We start from the raw sequence: 21,656 nt of genomic DNA on the forward strand, positions 1-21,656 counted from the left end.
GTGAATCTACAGCACTACATGTCACAAACAGATGTTTACAGGATAAGTAACATATTCTGTTTGAAGCATGTGTGATTGCAGATACACATTCTTTGCACAGACTGTAAACCAGTCCCCCTCAGAAGCGGTGGCTAACCAGTGGGTGTTGCAGTTGTTTGAAATAAAGTACGCAGCACTGCCTGACCTACATTGGCTTGTTGGGATGCTACAACATTCACACAATAATGTTTTGTGAAGGTGTGTGGTGCGGACCATGTCAGCCATTGGGATGTTTCCTAGTAACGATGTCCTTTCTTCCTAGTATTGTGTGATCCAGGAGGTCTTGGTACGGTTCTTTTAAATATAGCATAGCATGTTGGAATGGACTTAACTATTCATCTGGCTATGCCTGATTTGGATGTAGGGTTCCCTTTATGGAGAGGTGAAAAATCAACAAACAATTGTTTCTGTGTTCTGAAAGTTTAATTTCTATCTATGTAGACCATAAAGGCCCTATTTACATCTAACATGTGGAGAGCCATTTCCGCAGCTAAATCTGGTTGTGGCAAAAACATACTGGTAATTCAATAGCTTGATTAATGTGAAAATGCAAAACCACCTCAGGGATAAATTTAGGGTTGGTGCAGATAACCACCCTATCCCTGTGTAATTAAAGAAAGGTACTTCCACGGTTAAAGCCTGGAGCTCACTAAAAAGCCTGAGTTGATAGTGACTAAAAATGCCACTTTCCTAGAAAGGAATTGAAGGGGGCATGTATGCAGTGGTCCAACTGGAGGGCCCATAAGACTAGTAAGAACAACATTACGATTCCATGAGGACGCTGGTGGTATTCGTGGTGGAATAACTCTTTAGAGCCCTTCCATGAAGACTTTGATGACTGGTATTTTGAATAAGGAGACATGCTGCCTATTCTGAAGATAGACAGCCATTGCGGCAAGATGTAACTTATAGATGTGAAAGCTAACCCAGCTTTTTGCAGATGAAGCAAGTAATAGACAAAGGCCTTCATTACAACCCTGGCGGTCGGTGGAGAAATGGCAGTAATACCGCCAACAGGTCGGCGGAAAGAAAATGGCATTACAAGCATGGAGGTGACCGCCATGCTAATCCGCCACTTCTCCACTCCGACCGCCAGGGTGGTAAAGACCGCTGGGCTGGAGACTTCAGTCTCCAGACCAGCGGCTGTCACTACACCACCGGCAGTATCACGACCCCGCATACCGCCATGGATTTCGTGGGGTTCTGTACTGCCACGAAATCCATGGCGGTTGGCACTATCAGTGCCAGGGAATTCCTTCCCTGGCACAGATAGAGGCCTCCCCCACCCCGAGTCCTCCCCCCACACCCCTGAGCCCCCCCCCCCCCCCCAAGGGTGGCAGGAAACCCCTCCCCCCCCAACATCGACACACACACACCCCCTACGCGCACACATACACTACAACTACACATACCCACACACATACAAACAGGCATTCCAACAGAGACACAGACACGCCCACATACTCACAGACATGCAAACAGGCACGCACACATTTTCAAAACACACAACACCCCCCGCATGCATACACCCCCTCTACACACTCACACGCACACCCCCATGCACACACACAACACCCCCCACCCCCTCCCCTAACGGACGATCACCTTACCTGGTCCGGTGATCCTCCGGGAGGGAACGGGATCCATGGGGGCTGCTCCGTCACCAGCTCCCCGTCACCAGAACACCGCCACACCGAATCATGGGACGTGATTCGGTGGGTGGTGTTCTGAGGACGTGGCGGTGGAGCAGCCTCCACTTCCCCGCCGACCGCCGGTATGGCTGCTGGCGGCTCTCCTTTCGAAAAAGGATGGAGGGCTGCCAGCAGTCATAATACGCTGTGCGGAAAACCACCTGCACTGGCGGTCTTCTGCATGGCGGTACCTCGGTGGTCTTGCAAAAAGACCGTTGAGGTTAAAATGAGGGCCAATGTCTTTTACACTGGCTTTGAACGGGTCAATGTGTTTTGAATGACAGCAGACAAATCTTTTCCATTTTGCTGCATTGCAAGCTCTAGCAGTAGGACTATGGGCTTCTTTTATAATGGTCATACATTCATGTGGTAAATTAAGGTAACCAAACTTAAGACCTCAGGAGCCAGATCACTAAGTTCAGAGCTTTGGGATCTGGTTGCCTGATATCTCCGTGGTTCTGAGTGAGAAGGCCAGACCTGTTGGGGAGCTTCTCATGGGGAACTACAGAGAGGTTTGGTAGTGTTGTGAACCATGGTTGGTGGGCCCAGGTTGGAGCTACCAAGATCATTGTGAGAGACGCTTGCCTGAGATTCCGAATCAGAAATGGTAGGAGAGGAGGAAAAGCGTTGGCAAATATCCCTGACCAACTCATCTGTAGAGCATTGCCCTTGAATAGTGGGGTGTGGGAACCTGAAAGCCAAGTTTGGCATTTTGCATTTTCTGCTGTGGCAAAAAGTTCTATTTGAGGGAATCCCCATCTCTGGAAGTATGGGAGGAGGACTTGCGAGTCGAGTTCCCACTTGTGGACTTGTTACTGCATCCTGCTGAGCAGGTCTGCAAAATCGCTGTCCATGCCTGGGAGATATTCTGCTAGAAGATGAATGTTGTGATGTAAAGCCAATTTCCAGATGGCTTGTGAAAGATGTGATAGTTGCAGAGACCGTACCCACCTCCCCCTGTTTTGGCAGAGAGTTCATGGTGGTCATATTGTTCATCCGGACTACAACAACCATGTGAATGAGGTGAAGAAGGAAAGCTTTTAAGGTTAAGTGAACAGCTTGAAGCTCGAGGAAATTGATATGGAGACTCTGGTGTTTTGATGTCCCATATGCCCTATACTGTGAGATCCATTAGGTGTGCATCCCATCCCGTGAGTGATGCGCCCATTGTGAGAGTTATGTGGGGATCAGGTTCAAGAAAAGGCTGCTGCTTCAACATGTTGTTGGTATTCCAGCATTGCAGAGAGTGATGAGTTTGGCGATCTAACAACACTAGATTCTCTAATTGACCCTGTGACTGAGACTACTGTTGAGGTAGACATTACTGTAACAGACATGTGTAATTAGGCATGAAGCACTATTGTGATACAGCAGACCATCATCCCTAATAGGCGCATGGCTGATCTCACTGTTATCTGCTGATCTGTTTGAACTTGAGATAGTAGTGTCTGAAAATTCTGAACTCTTGAAGAATTGGGGTAAGCTGTCCCTAATTATGAGATCAGGGTGGCCACTAGAATGACTATCTGTAGAGGTTGTCAGTGAGAGTTGAGAACATTGATCGTGAACCAGATCTATTGTAATCTGAGTACACTTTTCACATTGTTGGAGAGTATTGGCTTTGATAAACCAATTGTCCAAGTAGGGAAATGTGTATCTTTTATCTGCGTAGATGGGCCACCACTACCACAAGATACTTGGTGAATAATCGAGGTGCATTAGTCACCCCGAATGGAAGGACCTTGAAGTAATAATGTTTCCCACACACAACAAATCTGAGGTATTTGCGGTGTGCTGAGTGTATTGGAATGTGGAAAAAGCCGTTCTTGAGATCGAGGGCTTTAAGAAAGTCACCTTGTTGGAGGAGTGGGATCACATCTTGAAGTGTGACCATATAAAAGCGCTCTGGCAGGATGTAGTGGATTAGGGGCCTTAGATCTAGAATGGGAAGTAAAGATGCATCTTTTGGGGGGATTAGGAAGTATAGGGAGTATACTCCTGACCCTTGATGTTGTAGAGAGACGGATTCTATAGCTCCTTTCAGAACAGCTCGAACTTCCTGTTTGAGCAGTGTTTGATGTTCCAGTGATAACCTGTGGGTGTAAGGTGGGATGTAGGTAGGCGTGGTAATGTACTCCTGACAGTAACCATGTTGGATGATATCCACAACCCACTGGTCTGATGTTATTTACTGCCATGCAGGTAGAAACTTCTGTAAACAACCCCAACAGGTGTTGTACGGTTGGGGGTAATGTGAGGGAAGTCATTGTTTTGGTGGGCGTTCCAACGCGTGAGGTAGCACCTTTGTCTCTACACTTGGCATTTTTGCCCCTCTATAGTAACCTTTGGAGGAGGAATATTGATTCTGGCTACTTTGGTAGGAGGTGGAGGCTTCTGAAGTGGTAGTTTTTGAACCCCACAACAGCTGGAGCAACGAAAGGAGCCTCAAGGTGTAGGTGTTTGGAGGGCTCCCATGGATTTAGAGGTTTGTCTCTTTTTAAATTTTCTGAAGGGGCCTCGTCGACTTGTGGCCCAAAGAGATGTTCTTTGTCAAAGGGTACATTTAGGAGGTTTTGTTGTACATCTGGCTTAAACACTGAAATGTACAGCCATCTGTGTAGGCGGAGCACAATGCTGGTATTAAACCCTCTTGCGGTGGTATCGGTAGAGTCTAGATCACAACATATTGAGGGGTTAGATATAAGTTTGCCCTCTATGACAAGCTCTTGTCCCCTTTACCTGTGGCCGTGTGGGAGATGTTGGTGGAGCTCCTCCATTTTGTACCAGTGAGCACGGTCATCTCTGGCAAGCAAACCCACTGAGTTGGAAATAAGCCAATGGTTTGCAGATTGGGCTGCAACCATTTTCCCTACCACGTCAATCTGCTTGCTCTCCTTGTCAGGTGGCATGGCATCATCCCTAGCTTGGGAAACATATACGGGACCTCATGTAGAGGTGATATTTCTTTTAATCGACCCTGGGTGTGATTATTCTAGCCCTAACAGGGTCTTTGGAAATGTCTTTGTAGCGTAACATGCCTTTAAGCATAAGTAAGTACTGTGTGCCCATAAGTGTAGGTGACAGGGTTTTAAAGAGGAAATCCTGTTCTAGGGGCTCCTTGGGGAGCTGGACGTCGCTGGACGTAGCAGCCCTACTTATTAACTCCTGATAAGCACTGGAATCGTCAGGGGGGGGAAGGACATTTGGGGTGCAAGTCTAGGTCAGTGTCCCCAGGATGAGCTACAGCATAGGTGTCTCAGGGGTCATTATGTGGTGGTGTCCCAAAAGTGTCATCCTCTGTATCATGTCCACCTGTATCATTACCAGGGCATCCCTGAGGTGAGATGTACATGGGATCGCCAACAGACTGGTGGAGATGCTGAGTCTGGTGGTGGAGCAGATGTAGTGAGGGTGGTGGAAGAGGCTTTGGCTATTTTCTTCCTTTTCAGTGGGGTAGCGGAATCAAGTGCCTCTTGAAAAGACAGCTGTCTCTTTGAATATGGCGGTATCGTACTCGGAGGCTTTGTTAGAATACGTCCAGTCTGAGGCTGAATCTGTATCTGTTGTTGTTGAGCGTCCAATTTCTCCAGTAATTTATTGAGAATAGGCTCCACTGTTTTTCCGGTAGGCTCTTTTGGAGTCGGCCTCACAGCTTTTGGATCCGAGCCGTGCTTGTGTTTTGGTCGCTGAAGTTCCACTCGGTGTTGAAGTGGTGGATGTGGCTGGTTGGGCTTGGCACTGATGGGCTGGTAGGTGCTGAGGTTGTTGGCGCCAAAGGCTTCGGCTGTTTTTTCAGCAGTGAGCCAGATGACACAGCGCCCAAACTAGTCTCTCGGGCCGACCATGGCCTGATGGCAGTGGTGGTCCCAAAGTCCCTTGTTCAAAAGATGTTGTGTTTTTCTTTTAATGCTCAACACGAGGCTGAGGGGCAGGGGGGGCAGTACTCACGGTTCAAGTCTCCAGTGTGATATCAGTTATTTTGAATTCAGGGTCAGATTCAAAACTGCCCTCAACAGAGAACACCTTCTGCTACCGAAGCTTCAGTGTGGTGTTCTTCAATGATGTCTTCCTGCCCATACAGGGCATCCGCTACATCCCGAGCTGGCATGCCCGGCAGTCTCTGAAGGTTTTCTTCAAGCAGTGAGAGCAACAGGCCTCATGATCCGCTCTTGTGCTCAGGTGACAAACAGGTTACAGACCTGATGGGAGTCGATTCGTGATTATTTGGCGTGGCAGCGAGGACAGAAATGGAAAGGTGTCCATTCCACTACCAGGAGGGCATTCAATGGAAGACCTGCTGGAGAATGAGTTTGAAGGCCCCAAAGGGCAAGGCCCTCTAGGAGCCATGGTCGAAACACGCCAACTCATCTAACAGTGGCGTTGTTGCCCATGTGCTTTATCACCGAGAAGGCGGAGTCACTTATCCTTGTGACTCAAAAAACTTCTTTGAAGAAAAACAGCCTGCACATATCCGGATCCAACATTAGATGGAGCAAGTGTGCAAAGCATGTGTGTCAACAGCCACACATGCCTTGAACAATACATGTTTTATTTATTATAAGGGACTAGCTCAATAATTTATCTGATTTCCTGCTTGTAGTCTTGTATTTCATATACGTGTTTGAATGTGGCATGGCACGCCATGCCATCTAACCCAAGGAGGTCTGTCAAGTTTCTTGGGATGTATATTAAACTCCTGGTTTTAAATGTGCTGTGATATCAGGAAGCACATGTGACTTAATTTGTGATACAGATGGGCTACTGAGCAACAACTGCCAGGCTGAAGTGCCCTTTCCTGAAGAAAAGAGCTCAGATTCACTTTTGAGTTTAAAACACTTATTTTTAATTACAAGTTATAATAAGGGGTTGACACTCACAACCCCTTGCAGCACCTCATGAGTCTGACTGGACGATGTCAGGCAGAGAGAAGGGACAAAAGTCATACTGTATGATTTTTAATGCAAGTCCAAATGAAGCTGTTGTTAGACCTTTCTAGGCACAAACTGTTGGGTAATTCTTCAAGAGTAAAGGCAATGATGGACAATTAGTAACAAGCATAAAGACACAAAAATGGTAGTAATGTTGCTGATAGAAAATAATGTACGCAGACGAATTTGAAAGGTAACATGAAATTAAGCTTCAGGGTAGCAATATAAGGTTGGTTGGGTTAGAGGTGTCTACTAATAAGATTAAATATTACCTGCTATGCATCAGATTTTTTCTTGTACAACAAATGGCTATTCATTCTGACTTTACTATGAAGTGGAGACAATAGCTATTTTAATTTTATGATTCAAATCTTTTTATTGCATTTCAGTATGCACATTGAGCGATACCTCACTCCATATTGCCATTAAAAAAAAACCACATTGCAACATAAAGTCCAACAAATCTACCCTCCTCCTCCTTCCCCTCTGTCTGGAGTACTCGCAGCCAATGGTCTTTGAGAGGTAAGGCACTATATACCCTTTTTGGGCTCACTCTGGTCGGCCCTCTCGGTCCGTGCGAGGGTGACAGCATCTGTGGAGCACAACAAGTGTAAATATTTAGGGCATGTCAATTCTCAAAATTTTGTGGACAGGATAGCAATGTATGGGTGCCCGACCTCCCTATAGAAGTTGCCCTGAGCTGTCAGCACTAGAGTATGTTTCTCCATTCCCGTTACATGCCAAAGGCGATGGAGCCAACCAAGGTGTGTCTGTAGTTTTTCAGTGCCCTAGTGCTACCCGTAATGCAAGACCAATGTGTCGCCTCTACATGATTTAAGCAGGAAGATGAGAGCATTTGGCAGTCCTACGATAGGGTATGCGGGAAATCGAGGTAGTTGTGTGTTAAAGTGGGCGTCTATGTCATTTAGGATGATGTACCAGTACTGTTTAAGTTTGGGGCAGTCCCATAGCAGATAAAGTAATCTTTACTGGGGGACATATAGTGCCTCCAGCAGTCTGCACTACTTACAGGGTTACCACTGTGTAGGCGCACTGGTGTGAGATACCAATATGTGACTATTTTAGTAGCAGTCTCAATGATGGCTGTGTTACCCGCTGTGTGGAGAGCTCTATAGTACACCTCTTCTCATTATTTATGTGTCAACTCCCTTCCCAGTTGTAGTTCTCACTGTTTCTGCACAAAGGTCTTTGTCGGTGGGGAGGCGCTTATCTGAGATCTTCATCAACAACCACTTCTCAAAGGAAGTAAGGGGGTGTTGTGTCCCCCTGCTTACAGTTGGATGCATTAGCAAATGTTGGACCTGAATGTAGTGCATTCTTTCTTATTCTGGCAGCGTGTAATCAGCAGGAAGTTGTTCAAAGGGGAGAGGGCTCTCCTCACCGAAGAGGTGGCTGATAGAGCAGCATTGTGTGTGTTGCCACTGCTTTAATGCAGCCTCGTCCAGTTCTGGTGAAAAGTCAGTACTGCCAATGATTGATGTTAGCGGGGAGGTCCGATGATAGGCCCTTATGCGTTGCCACTAGATCCAATACCTCAAGAGTGGCTTTAGTGACAGGGGAGGAGTACATACCTCATGGTCTCTGTGAGCATTTCAGGAACAGGACCTTCCATAAAGTTACCCTAGAACTGCACAGTCCATAAATAGCGAGTGTTTCTCAGATTCTTCCCTAGGCCACTCCACTGCGTATTGGAACTGAGCCGCTTGGTAGTACTGTAGTAGGTTTGGGATCCCCAAATCCCCTTCCTTTGGAGGCCTGTAGCTCTGATCTCGACTCATTTAGGGCCTCCCATTTGCCCAAACAAAGCAGCTCATCTCTCCTTACAGGGACTGGATCATACCTTCAAGGGGTTAAATTGGGATAGTCTGAAAGAGGAAGAGGATTTTCAGGAGGGCAGTCATCTTCAATGCTGCTACATGGCCACACCAAGATAGGCGCTATTGTTTCCACTGAGCCAGGTCTCTCCTAAAATGCTGAAGTAGAGTGAGGGCCGCAGTCGCCTTCACTGTTGGGGCTAACTGGGCCCCTAAATAGGGGATGGAGGTAATCGACCACTGTATCAGATATTGGGAGGCGAGCAGTGCCACCGTTGCTGGTGGGACCGAAAGACTAAGGCCTGCAACTTTTGGATATTGATACGGAATCCTGCAGCTTTACCAAAGACTTCTATTTCGGCCAGGAGGTGCTCGAGAGGATTATCTAGTGCCACTATTACTTTGTCAGCATAAAGGATAATGGTGTGTTGCTTTCCCACCAAAGGTGATCCCACTGATATTCGTACTATACCGTATCCATTGAGTAAAAGGCTCCATATAGAGAGCCAACAGCAGGGATGACAGTGGGCACCTCAACCACGTTCCCCTGCACATGAGAAAAGGAGCTGTTGTCTGACGATTTACTCGGACCGTCGCTTGCTGTTGGCTGTAGCTGCTAAGAATCCATGTGCAGAATCGCATTCCAAAGCCAAAGTGGGTGAGTGTCTCCCCCAAGTAGGGCCAATGCACCCAGCTGAACGCCTTCTCGGCATCCATGGCCGGGAGCATTATTTCCCTCATGGAACATTTGGCCTTGTCAATCAGGTGGAAAATCCGTTTGGTGGTATCACTGCATTGTTGGTGTGGGACAAATCCTGCCTGATCTGCATCAATCAGACCCAGCATGAGTGGGCCTATTCGTGCTACTAGGATACTAGTGAACAATTTGATATTGGCGTTGAAAAGGGATATTGAGCGGTATGAGCCACACAGTTTTTTTTTATCCTTTCGCAATTTGGAAATGACAACAATGGAGGCTTCCATCATCGAGAGTAGCACTGTTCCTGGGCCAGTTATTGAATTAAAGAGGAGGGTGAAAGTTGGAGTCAGTGTGGTGCAGCTAGGTAACCACCTGGTCCCAGTGATTTGAGGGGTTTCTGACGAGCAATAGTTGAGATCACTTCCTCTATCCTGATCGGGGGATCCAGAGTGTCTGGTGTCAGACGTGGGGTGTGCGCGTCCTCGAGGTAGAAGTCTAAGGCTAAGAGACACCCACATCTGCCCTCCCTGCATCAGAGGAGTGTTGGAGTCTAAGTAGTGTATATTTGGCCTTGTCTAGATCCAGTCCTGCTAACTGTATGCACACTGCCTCTAGCTGCCGTCAGACCTGTGGAGATCCGGTGCGTTTGTGTATGCGCTCTAGTTCCTGTACCTGCTAGTGCAGATGCTCCCTCTTGTCGCTAGGGATTTTATTATCAGCTGCCGATATTGCAATTAGTTCCCCCTGAATGACTGCTTTTAGGGTCTCCCAGAGGGCAGTGACAGAAGTGTCTGCTGTATTATTAATGCCCAGGAAGTTGGTGTTTAATGTCTCCCTCGGTCTCCATGGCCACAAAGCGCGTTGAGGAGGGAGGAGGAACAGGATAATAGACACTCCAAAGTGGTCTGAGAGATATCGCAACTCGATCTTATTGCTGTAAATAGGGTATGAGCTCTTTTGTCCCTAGAAAGGGATCAACGCAGGCAAATGTCTTGTGGGCATGGGCGTAGAATGTGTAGTCTCGAGCCTGGGGGTGTTGGTCTTGCCAAAGGTCTCTCAATCCCATCTCCAACAGCCATTGGACTCCTTCACGGGACAGGGCCCCCATGTGACCACAGAGCAGTGCCTATCGGTCCAAGTTGTTGTCAAACTCCAGATTGAGGTCTCCACCCCTACTAGCACCTTTCTGTTTTGGGAGGCCATGGCGTCCGCCACCGCACGGAGAATCAATCGTTCTTGGCCCTCATTAGGGGCATAAAGGGAACCCACTGTACAGGTGTAATCTCCCACTTTCACGTTGTATGCCAACAGCCTCCCTTTGATCTCTGCTAGTTTATAATCCACCATAGTTTAAGAGGAAGTCGCTGTCACAAGCAGCAATCGCCCTAGGCCCCTAGCAGTGGGGCTACAGTGGGCAATCCATGCCAGGCCATAGTCAGCTGCCCACCAACAAGGCTGCAGCCGCCGCCATCTTGGATGCAAAGTCAGAAAGCACGAGGCCGGTCACCTCAGGTCCTGGATCTCTGTGGCCGGCTCTGCCGGTGGGCATCACAGGGGCTGCAACTAGGGCAGCGAGGAGGGTCCCAGTTGTTGTTGCAATCTCTGCAGCTCCATGGCAGGCCTCAGTCAGTGCACCCAGTTCGTAGTTAGTGTACTTTCACCTGCAGGCACCACTGGCAGGGTGTCGCTGCTTTTCTCTCGCAGTCGGGGATCTTCAATCTTGCAAGAGTCTTATAGGGGCCCCTCTGCTGCCCGCATGTGCCACCGCACCCAGGCTCAGCACGCCCGAGCCACTATTCACAAACTGTTGGAGCTGCAGGCCTTGCCATAGCTAATGCTCTCCCGTCGCCATTTCCTGTGCAGCCTCCACAGCAAGTTTGTCTCCTAGGGCCAGAGGTCATGCGAAGCGTGGTAAGAGCAGGAACACACCCCAGAGGCCCTCAGATCGGGGTGCCAAAGCGCTGTGCTTCTACTGCCGTCTGCATCTGGGATCCGATTCTGGAGGCTGTGATGAGATGGCTGCATCCGGCTTACTTGTGCAGCACCGTGGTTGGCACCATATTGCTGCTCAAGGGACAGCCTTCACCTCAGCTGCTTCATCCCAAAACAACACTCAGGCAGTTTGCTCCTGTTGTTCCGGCAGCACCTCTAAGTGCCCAGCTGGTTCTGAGCATGTGAGGACACGGTATGGCTCTCCCTGTGCGACCGGAAGGGCTGGTGACCCTATTTTAATTTTAGACTGTTTTGGCAACTGCTTCCCAATAACTTGCTGGGGTCAGTGAAAGCATTTCTTTGAATAACACACATTTTACAGTAGTTACCATCTCCTATGTTAAGATACATGCTCTTCATCCCAACATTCACCTGTAGTGCTGCCTCCCCCACTCACTGATCTAGTTTTCTTAACAGATCCTTTAGTCAGCCAGTTAAGATCAGAGATTACCCATTAAGAGCATTTGATAAAGAAGGTGGAGTTCTTGACTTTTGCACTATTCCACTATGGCTATTTCACAAGTCTTATGGCTGGCTTGCATTTCTAAACTCCTTTCCATACCTACAGGTCCACTCACTGATAGATTCAATACATATTCTCCCTGGGTCTGATACTGCTTTTATCACAAGTACGCCTCGTAAGCTCTGTGTATCTCCTCCAGAATACCTCCAAGTCATTGGTGTTCAAGTTTTCCTCTGAGCACATGAATGTAAGTACTCGTCTCTTACACTGAGGCAGTAGTTAAAGCTGCATGTTAGGAGGTCTCTGATCAAGAAGCATAGCCTTTCCTTCAACAAGCCTTATCAAACTGCAAGCTTACTGGTGCTCTTCACAACCCCAATACAAAGAAAAGAGTTGTCAGGTCAAGAGAATTTGTTCTAATGGCACCTAGCCTAAAGAATTTTCTACAACCATTAAACTGGCAAGAGAGCAGCGAGCTTAGTTAATAAATGTATTTTACCAAGGAGTGCTTCAAAGCAGTTGGCCATTGCATGCCGAAGATCAGATACTCTGCAGAGGTCAGGCCCGTGAGCATACAGCATGAACCGATCCAACTCCAGTTTCTGGGGGAAAAAAATATAAAGGAAGACTTTGTAATGAAACCCAAAATAGATTAAATGAACTAAAACCTCATATTCTTCTCAAATACAATTTAAGCAATAGTGACTCTTGACAACTGCCAGGACATATTTAATGAAATTCCTCTTCAGTATCATCCATATACATTATCTCACTATTAATGTAATGTTTTAAAAATTAAAGATGGGCTGCCTGGCAAAACACTACAGAGCTTCTGGCACAAGAAGACCATTTAAAGTTTGACACAGGGTGGCAGAAGCCAGCATTTGATGCCATCAGATATGGACATAAAAGGCTATTTAAAAATGAATTTTTGGTCCCAGGCCACTTTCCGGTAGGCACGTCTACTTCAAACAAATTCACAATCACAACTGCAATGAATCTGCAGTGTTGGGGCTGGATGACCATATACATATTTACTAGCTAAGTGATGCTTTTAGGCATGCTGTAGAAATTGACTCACAACTGAAGTTCACTCAAGCGACTAAAGACATTTCAGCTCTCAGAGTTTATTGCACAACCCAAATTTCAGTGTTTACCTTTTCGAAGAATCCCAAAACGTTATTTGGAAAGCCTAATCATTGCTGAATACACCAGGCTGATGCAAAGGAACATTTAAGAAGGATGATGCCAGGCAGCGTGACTTACTAATATTCGCTGCAGTAGTGGTTGGGGAATGGACATGGGCTTAAGGGTCTTAACTGCTGTTATACCACAGACGCTAGATTTGAATGAGTGTGTGATTTCATTATCAACAGCACTTAAAAAATCTGTACCTATAAATTAATTGCAGAATCCAGATGCCAACAATCAAATAGATAAATGGAACTTCCATTTTAAAATCCATATGGTCCATAACTGGAGGCAATGAAAAATATGGCTGTAGCACTCCATAAGACAGGTAGAATTGATAAATTATTACAACCTTGCCGCACCAAGTTGAAGACTATAAATACATTGAACTGAGTACCCTACAGTCACTATATGAGGTAAAGAAATACGAGTAGTGGGTCCATGTTCCCCTAGCTTTATATAATGCACTTGTGTGAACATAACATCTGCTTCCCATTTTTGTCCTGTTTCTCTAAAATGGAACACTTATTATTCCTGAATTGAGGGGAAATAGCAGTTGCTGAGGGAAGCTGAGACACGATTACAGCACTTAGTGGAGCACTGATGATGCGTTTCATTATTTGGAACCTATTAAGAAAATGCATTCATGAACAAAGGTGTTTCGCCACGACACTTACCCCGAAGGGTCATCATCCCAGAATAATTGTGTCCATTTAGAACTAGCTGTGAAACACACACATAAGGTTCCATTTAGACTCACTGTATGTACATATATATCTAGCACATGGTTCACGTGAAAATCTGGCAAGGGTCCTCGACCTGGGTTGCACATTCCAACTGTAGATTCAAGCTTTTTTGTTGTTGTTGTGAACAGTTTTTTCTTAAAGTCAGGAACGGAATGGGATCTACTTTGAATAAATGACTAATACAAATACATCTTCTTAACTTCGGGGCCTTAAAACTCAAGTCCTGAAATGCACATTTCCATTGATGGACAATCTAAATTTTATTCAACCTCATATTAGACATCTGGCAGAAAGAAAATCGTCACTTACTAGGTTATGCCACGTTTCTTAGACTGAGGCAAACTACTGGAGAGAATCAATGGAAAACGCTAAGACTAATTGTATTTTAAATTGACTTCCTAGAGGTTATTTTTTCAAAATCCCGACATCAGTTCATTTTCTTCCCAGATGGTATAATACTCGAGGGACATATATTTTTCATTTCAAATTTGATTAACCCAGATTGGAGCTACATCTGTGTTTTTCTACTTGCAAAAATGTATTACAAATGTATTTCTAAATTAAATGCAGCTCATGTCTTCATTCTAAATCTACCAACTGTACTTGTCTGGACGGAAAATATAGGAATTGAAATAAACAGAACCAATTTCATGATCAAAATGTGTAAGTGAAAAAAGAAACTAGAACATGCACAATTGATAACCTATCCAAAAATGTTCAGTGTGGTTACCAATTAAAAAGCTTGTCTACGATACAATTACAAATAATCAGAATTGGCCAGTGTGTTTTTTTTTGTTTTTTTTTTTTAAACGAAATCTTTCAAAAAGCAAAAGCCCCAAAAACTAGAATTCCCCCTAGTGAACGTCAATCAAAACATACGAAGCCCTTCTACATCAGGGCTAAGAGCTTACATACCCCATTCCCACCATCCTATCCACCAAAAAATAAACTTCAGTGGCAATACTGATAAATTAAAAAAACACCATTTACCACAAACCATGTTTACTGTTGTTTTAATTAAACATCGTTATAACGAAAAAAAGAATGTTAATATGTAAAATGCATGCAGATGAAGGCAACGGAGTGTATGTACTTTACAGTATATTCACATATACAGTTAATCTTAAAATTCTGTTTTTGCAACTTAATAAATATCTTATCACCATCTAGTCTTCACCAAATTCTAACAGTAGATAAAGCTAACCTCAAGTGACACATAATGCACTAACATTTCACTTTACCAGACAATTAGCGTTTTCAGTGGTAGTGAACAGATTTACCAAATGAACAGTCCACTGGGCAAAGACGCCTGAGCACCTGTGGAAGCAAATGCCATTTGTCATCAGCATGAGGACGCCTGCTACATTTGTCCACCTTGATGTTTGGGGAATCCACGAGGTGACTTCATCCTGGCAATCCCTTGAGGAACCAGTCACTACCAGAACAGAGAGCTTCTAGACAGAGGACACGGGACCACAAATAGCCTTGCTTGTTGGAGTATCACATGGTGATCTTGTTGTCGATTAGAACCTGGACCAACCTTCCTTGAAGGAAGGCAAGCAGACGTTGAGGGCCGGACATGTGGTCCACAGCTGCAGAAGTTATGGTGATGCTGTTCCACTGGAGACAAAAGGCCTCTGATCTTCAACTTATCGAAGTGACAAACTCTGTCACTACTGTGAGCTCTGGGTGGGGCAGTGCAGGAAGCTGGCAATCTATGTGGTACGCCAATGTAGGGGCACACCATGCAGATAGTCCAGTAGACCATTATTGGCTTACATGGCTTCAATTATTAATCTCAAATGCTCACTTTGTGGTAGTGCAGGTGAGCAGTTCATGCTTATCAAAGGGTAATGTTAAGCATTTGTTGTACACAGTCAATAAATGAGGCACACACAAGAAGAAACTCGAGACCAACTGAGAGAAACAACAGATTTTTATATTCATTTAGTCTTTAGAAACTTTATTCAGTATGAAATAAATCAACCCTTAAAATACTTAAATAACAATAAATAAGCCATAATAACAATAACATAGTAAAATATCAATGATCATAATATTAAAAACAAATAAAACCGCGTTACCTGAAATAACAGTCTAAAAGTTCCTTAAAAAAACTCTACCTTGCTGCGCCAAGTAATGGCTCCCCTCCGGAACAGTCCCACCCCCTCCATACCAATGCATCTGAAGCCATTTGCAGCCACAAAAAAGCCGGACTGTATTGCACGAAACCCTTTGGCCTCAGCAGGGGTAATAAATAACGACTTCTAAAAGGTGCATAAAAGACACAAAATAGTATAAAATGGGGACGCAGACGCAGGGATACCCCGTCATAAGGACAAGGCCTAATAGATTTTCCACCATACTGACCTAACGGGAAACAAAGATTACTTCTAATGATCCCCAAGCAAAATCGAGTAATGAGAGTCCTTTCTCTCAGATCATTTATTGCTAAAAGGTAGGGCTCAGGACCCGCCCCCATCTTTAACATAACAAAGTCCCTGACTGATTGTTTCTCTAGTTCCTTCCCCTCTCTTTTAGCCCCCCAGATTCTTAATAAATTTTCCTTGACCCAATATTTATCCCGGCTAGTCAGACCCTCAGGAGTGTTAAACAGGTCCGGCCGCCCCAATTCCTGAGCTACCTTTCTTATAAACGTCAGCCAGGGAATATATTTAGCATTATCACAGGCCAAATAGTCCCATATGATCTCTCTATTAAAAGAGGCATATTCATTACTCCAAATCGAGATCCATAACAAGAGGGGAGCCAGCTGAATAGTGTCTTGCACACACTCAAGATCTAGTTCTAAATGTAGGCAAAAACCAGAGGTACTTTGACAAACACCCAATAATCTTCTACAGAAACGACTTTCTTCAACAAGGGGGGGGGCTCGGGTATCCCTATCCCCCCCAGAGTGCTGCACCGTACAATAGGACAGGGAGACATTTTCGCCTGTAGATTTCAAGCAGGGGCTTAATTGGTTTACTTCCCACTCTAACAGCAAAATCAAACGTGGCACCAACTGAGGCATGTAAGAGCATAGTCCACCTGGCAATACAGGGTTTCCATGAACCTTTATCATCTAAGATCACCCCTAAATATGGGAATTCATGTACCCTGCTAATAATTTGATCATCAACCTTTAACTCCCCCACCCTACTGAAAGGTCTACCACATACCATAAAATGCGATTTCTTATAGTTAATCTCTAGACCCAAGCCTGACATGTAAGAGACATAAGCTCTAACTACTTTACGGAGGCCATTCATAGTGCGGGCCATAAGGACCGCATCATCCGCGTGCGTCAGCACAGGGACACTAGAACCATTCACCTTCGGGACATCCCTACAGTGTTCCACCAAAAAATCAGACAGTCGATTTGTATATAAAAGGAACAGAGTAGGGGCCAACACACACCCCCTGTCGAACGCCCTTAGTAAGCTTAAAGACATCTGAGCATTCCCCGTTTCTCCCCACCCTCACATTTGCAACCGATCCTGAGTGGAGGTACCGGAGCAGCTCTACAATATTAGGATCCATCCCTAACTGACATCCTTTCCCACAGTATGGACCGATTTACCTTGTCAAAAGCACGACTGAGGTCCATAAAGGCAAGGTAAAGGGTGCCCTTCCTGGCTTGCGTATATTTCCTAATCATCATCAGAAGATTAAGGCACTGTTCACGCGTGCCAAGACCCTCCCTAACCCCGTACTGGTCCCGGCTCAAAGTTTCCTTCTCTGCATCCAAGCCTCAATACGCCTTAAAATAATCCGTCCCAAAATCTTCACAGAAGAGTCAAGTAAGGAAATGGGGCGATAGGACTTAGGGTCATTCCCATCCCCCTTTTTATAAACTGGGATAATTCAAGCCCTTCTCCAAGAAGCAGGAATTCCCACGGTAACTGCCGCATTGAGAACATTTAAGAGAACAGGTGCCCATAGCTGAGGACAAGATTTCTACAAATCCATAGGGATGGAGTCCGGGCCCGGGGCTTTATTATTCGCACAACCCTGGAGTGCATCAATGACTTCCTGAAACGAAAACCTGATCGCTAAATTAGGGACCACAGCACACTCTTTATCCCAATTAGTTCTTAGGGGGATTCCCTCAAAGATTCTACAGAAATGTTTTACCCAGGCCTCCGAGGCAATATTACAGCCCAGACCCTCAGATGTCTCTGTTACAAAAGAACCTCTATTCACCACCTTCCAGAACAAACCAGGATCCTTCATGGCTGTAGCACGCTCCAACTCCTCCCAGGCTTTTTCTTTAAATTTGTCCTTACTCTCCCTCAAGGCCCTTTTATACTTAAACCTTGCTGCTTTCACCGCGGCCCTGTCTCCGGGGTATTCCTTGAGGGCCATTTTCATATTTGCCCTAGCATCGTATCAGGCCTTATCAAAATACCCACCTCTGTGCTTGGTGGGACGACTATCTATTGAGGATAAACAGTCTCTAACAACTATATTTACTTCAGCTATTGCATCCATAACTTCCTTGGGGCTCGGAGTCTCTCCCAAAAGTATATCCATAAACAGGGGTAGGTTAACCCCCCTACTTTCTCTATAATTCGTTGTGCATCTACCTGTTTCCAACCAAGACGCCTAACCTGGTCTCTTATCTTCACTATTGCGGGTCCACCCCGTCCTGATTTACTTGGAGCCACTGGGAGTTTAAAACACACTGTGAGGGGGTTATGATGACTTATACATTTCCCAAGCACTTCTCCTCCAGTTATCAGATCTTTCAATAGAGGAGACAAAAAAATTTAGTCAATTGTGGTTCCCGACCCTCTACCCACAAATGTTGGGGGCTGTTGAATATCTACTACTTCAGTGTCCCGGAAATTCAAAAGGCCCATCTTCCTAAGTTCCTTAATCAGAACCCTGCTTCTGGCATCCTGAACATCATCTGCCAAGTAGTCCACACAGTCAAACTCGAAAGGATATATCACTGTACTAAGCCGACCCAGCTTGGCATTAAAATCTCCCGACACAATAGCACAGAATTCCAGCCTCAACTCCTCCATTATACACTTCATCACCTGGAGGACGGAGAAGAGAATCCCAATTTGACACCCCATACAGCATTATAAAAATTAACCAACAAAACATTGAAGTTGTTTGAGAAAATTATCCATACAAGCAATATACCCTGGTGATTACAATTGATTTGAAAAGCTGCCACTTTAGAGAGTTTCTTAGAGAAACGGATTAAGGTACCCAAGACCCCTTTAGAACGACCTCCAAGGGACTGAGCAGCTGGGATAGCAAATCTATCAAACCCATCACACACAGCCAGCTCATCAGACCAGGTTTCCTGTAGCATAATAATATCATAATCAGCCACACACCTCACCCAAGCCTGGTCAGATAACTCGGCATCATACCCCGCAATATTCCAAGAAATAAGATCACACTTCGAGCCCCCGACACAGTCAAAGTCTTGGTGCATTGTCAATCAACCCCAGCCAAGTCAGAGTTTATTTTATTTACTGTACCCCTGCAAAATGGGTGCAGGGAATTCCGGCCTAGGGGGGGAAACCTGCCCAAATCAGGAGAGAGATCAGCACCCAGTCGCATATGATTGTAGAAATATCCCAGGTGGGCCATACCAATTGTTTCTGCCCTTGAAAAGGCAGAACTATAAGAGGAGAGAAGCCGTTGAGCCAGGCCCGGGTATCTAACATTTATAATAACACAATCCTCTTTCCCCTCTTTTTTTCTAGGCCCAATCCAGTCAATTCTTCTACCAAACAGAATATCCACCAAATCCAAACATGAGGAAATTGCAGTTTTTGCTCAGCCAGTGGCCAGTTTTATTTTTTAGTTGAGCCGTAGATTCAATTACGCCAGGGGCCAAAACAGGGACATTTGTCAACACCACCACATAGGGGGCACATACCGGAGGGAGATCCAAAAAGGCCAACAATGACTTTTTAATCAGCGGTTTCTGGTTAAACTTCCCATCCGGCTGTTGGCAAACCCCCCGAGCCACCACAGAATCATAGCCAGGTTGCCTGCAGAGGCTGGAATCATTTAGGGCCCCCCTACCCATTTGTGGGGCGATAGATGAAACCAACACAGAGCACCGACACCTTGGCCCCCAGAATTAGACGGACTATCCAGTATCTGAGGTATATTTCCCAGGGACCCAGCATCTTCCTCCAGTAGGTTCACCTCCTCGCTTGGTTGAGACAGACAACACAGGGCCTCACGACCCCCCCTAGAATGGCTCCCTTGGCTTCTTAAATCGCATAGCCGAGAAACTGCTTTTTCTATCTCCGATAGTTTTGCCATCACAGGAGCCAGCATACCCTCAATCATCTCCTTAAACTTTGACAATAAGTTGGTTGCCTCACATCCCATTTGCTCGCTGGAATCAAGGTCGCCAAACAACTCCTTGGAATTAACCACAAGAGATGGTTTTGTTTTATGGACTGATTTCTTCAGTGACTTTTTCTTCCTCAGCGGAGGACTGCCCTTATCCATAGGGCAGGTCGCAGGAGAGGACAGCAAGAGCCTTTTACTTCTTCTTTAATGCCCTGGGTCGCCAGAATACCCTAAATTCTCAACAAGGTCACGCTCTGGGACAACACGTAGTTATACTCCAGGATGGGCCACCACCCCCTCCTCCTCCAAATCCACAGAGGGATCCCTAACTACTGAAACATGACGCCAATCCTCCATCTCCATGGATAACCTCCTCTCCGCCAGATCAATTTCCTTAGTCACAACCCAAACAGCTCTAGCGAGAAAGGAGTCCAATGTAGTGTTTACATTGCCCTGCCTACAACCCCCTCCATTCATAGCTCCAGGTAGCTGGCCCTTTTTCCACCCCATCTAAACAAGCGGTATCACCCCAGTGATGGAGCAACAAGAGTCAAAATTAGGCACAGTCTCTCAAGGCAAAAGGGTCTCCCATCACTTATAATAAGGTACAAAAACACAGAAACTCACTATCCATGACAAGATGAAAGGGGGGTGGCCCAGCCCAGCCTCTGACGGTCGATGGCGGGCGCAAGACGGGCCCACCTTGGCCCGAGCTTTGCCCAGGCGCCGAGCGCCACGTCCCACGAAGCGAGTGAAGTCAATTTTAAAGGGGCTCGAAGAGTCCTGCCCCCAAAGCACCAGGCAGCTGAGGAAATCCTGCGCGACCCGTGAAGCGGGCACGCGATGTCAGAAAAAGGTGCTTGACACATCCTGCCCCCAAGCACCAGGCAATCAAGGAAATCCTGCGAAGTCAAATTTAAAGGGGCTCGAAGAGTCCCGCCCCAAAGCACCAGGCAGCCAAGGAAATCGTGCGAGACCCGCAAACCGGGCGCGCGACGTCAGAAAAAGGGGCTTGACACGTCCTGCCCCCAACCACCAGGCAACAAAGGAAATCCTGCGCGTCCCTCATTTAGTCACCAAGATCTATGAGATTAGTTAAGTACTTTGAGTTAGTGATTTTCAGAAACACAGGAAATACAGCTGTCAGATTTGAGCCATGAGCCTTGAATGCGGCAATGTTAAACTACGAGAGAAACATATAGTGCAGAGGGGTACTTGCAAGTAACTTACCAGACTGTTCTTCTGGCCTTAAGATAAGTAGGGGCCCGGGTCCTCAGAATCACCAGCAGTTTTAGTCTATCTGCTCTAGTGCACCCGGGTGCAGAGGTGCTGGTCACAAGAGTAGTCTTGAACGCTACAGCTGAAGTCTTTGGAGAAACCTGTAAACAGAAAAATGCCACAAGTGGGGACTTGGATACAAATCCATCGTCGCCCAAAGGAAAGCTTGGTTCTTGAAGGTCTCTTGAGCAAGGATGCACCATCGGTAGGCTCAGACTCCGGCTGTGGGGTGCAGGTGCTGAGGTGTTTTGTTTGGCAGGTGGCTTGTGTTGGGGGCTCTCACTTTTTGGGGATGAGACCTGGAGATGAGGGGCAAACAGGACAGCAGATCCACTCTCTGGTGCTTACGTCCCATGTCGGTCTTGTTGGTGTTGGTGTCTGGGCTGGACACTGAACTAGCCTTGGTTGCTGTAAGGGGTCCGGTACCCCGAGTATTTGTGCAGGGTGACTCCTGGGG

At 46.1% G+C, this 21,656-nt stretch overlaps 1 protein-coding gene across 4 annotated transcripts in view; it reads right to left on the reverse strand.

Moving 5' to 3' along the window:
* Nucleotides 1-21,656, reverse strand: part of DROSHA (drosha ribonuclease III) — a 608,989-nt gene that overhangs the window by 140,366 nt on the left and 446,967 nt on the right. For all 4 annotated transcript variants that reach the window (XM_069218569.1, XM_069218578.1, XM_069218550.1 and 1 more), the window contains exon 22: nt 12,148-12,250. In XM_069218569.1, coding sequence (XP_069074670.1) covers nt 12,148-12,250 — 103 coding nt within the window. The remainder of the gene's footprint in view (nt 1-12,147; nt 12,251-21,656) is intronic.

The sequence above is a fragment of the Pleurodeles waltl genome, chromosome 2_1 (assembly GCF_031143425.1).
Source record: "Pleurodeles waltl isolate 20211129_DDA chromosome 2_1, aPleWal1.hap1.20221129, whole genome shotgun sequence".
Lineage (NCBI taxonomy): Eukaryota > Metazoa > Chordata > Amphibia > Caudata > Salamandridae > Pleurodeles > Pleurodeles waltl.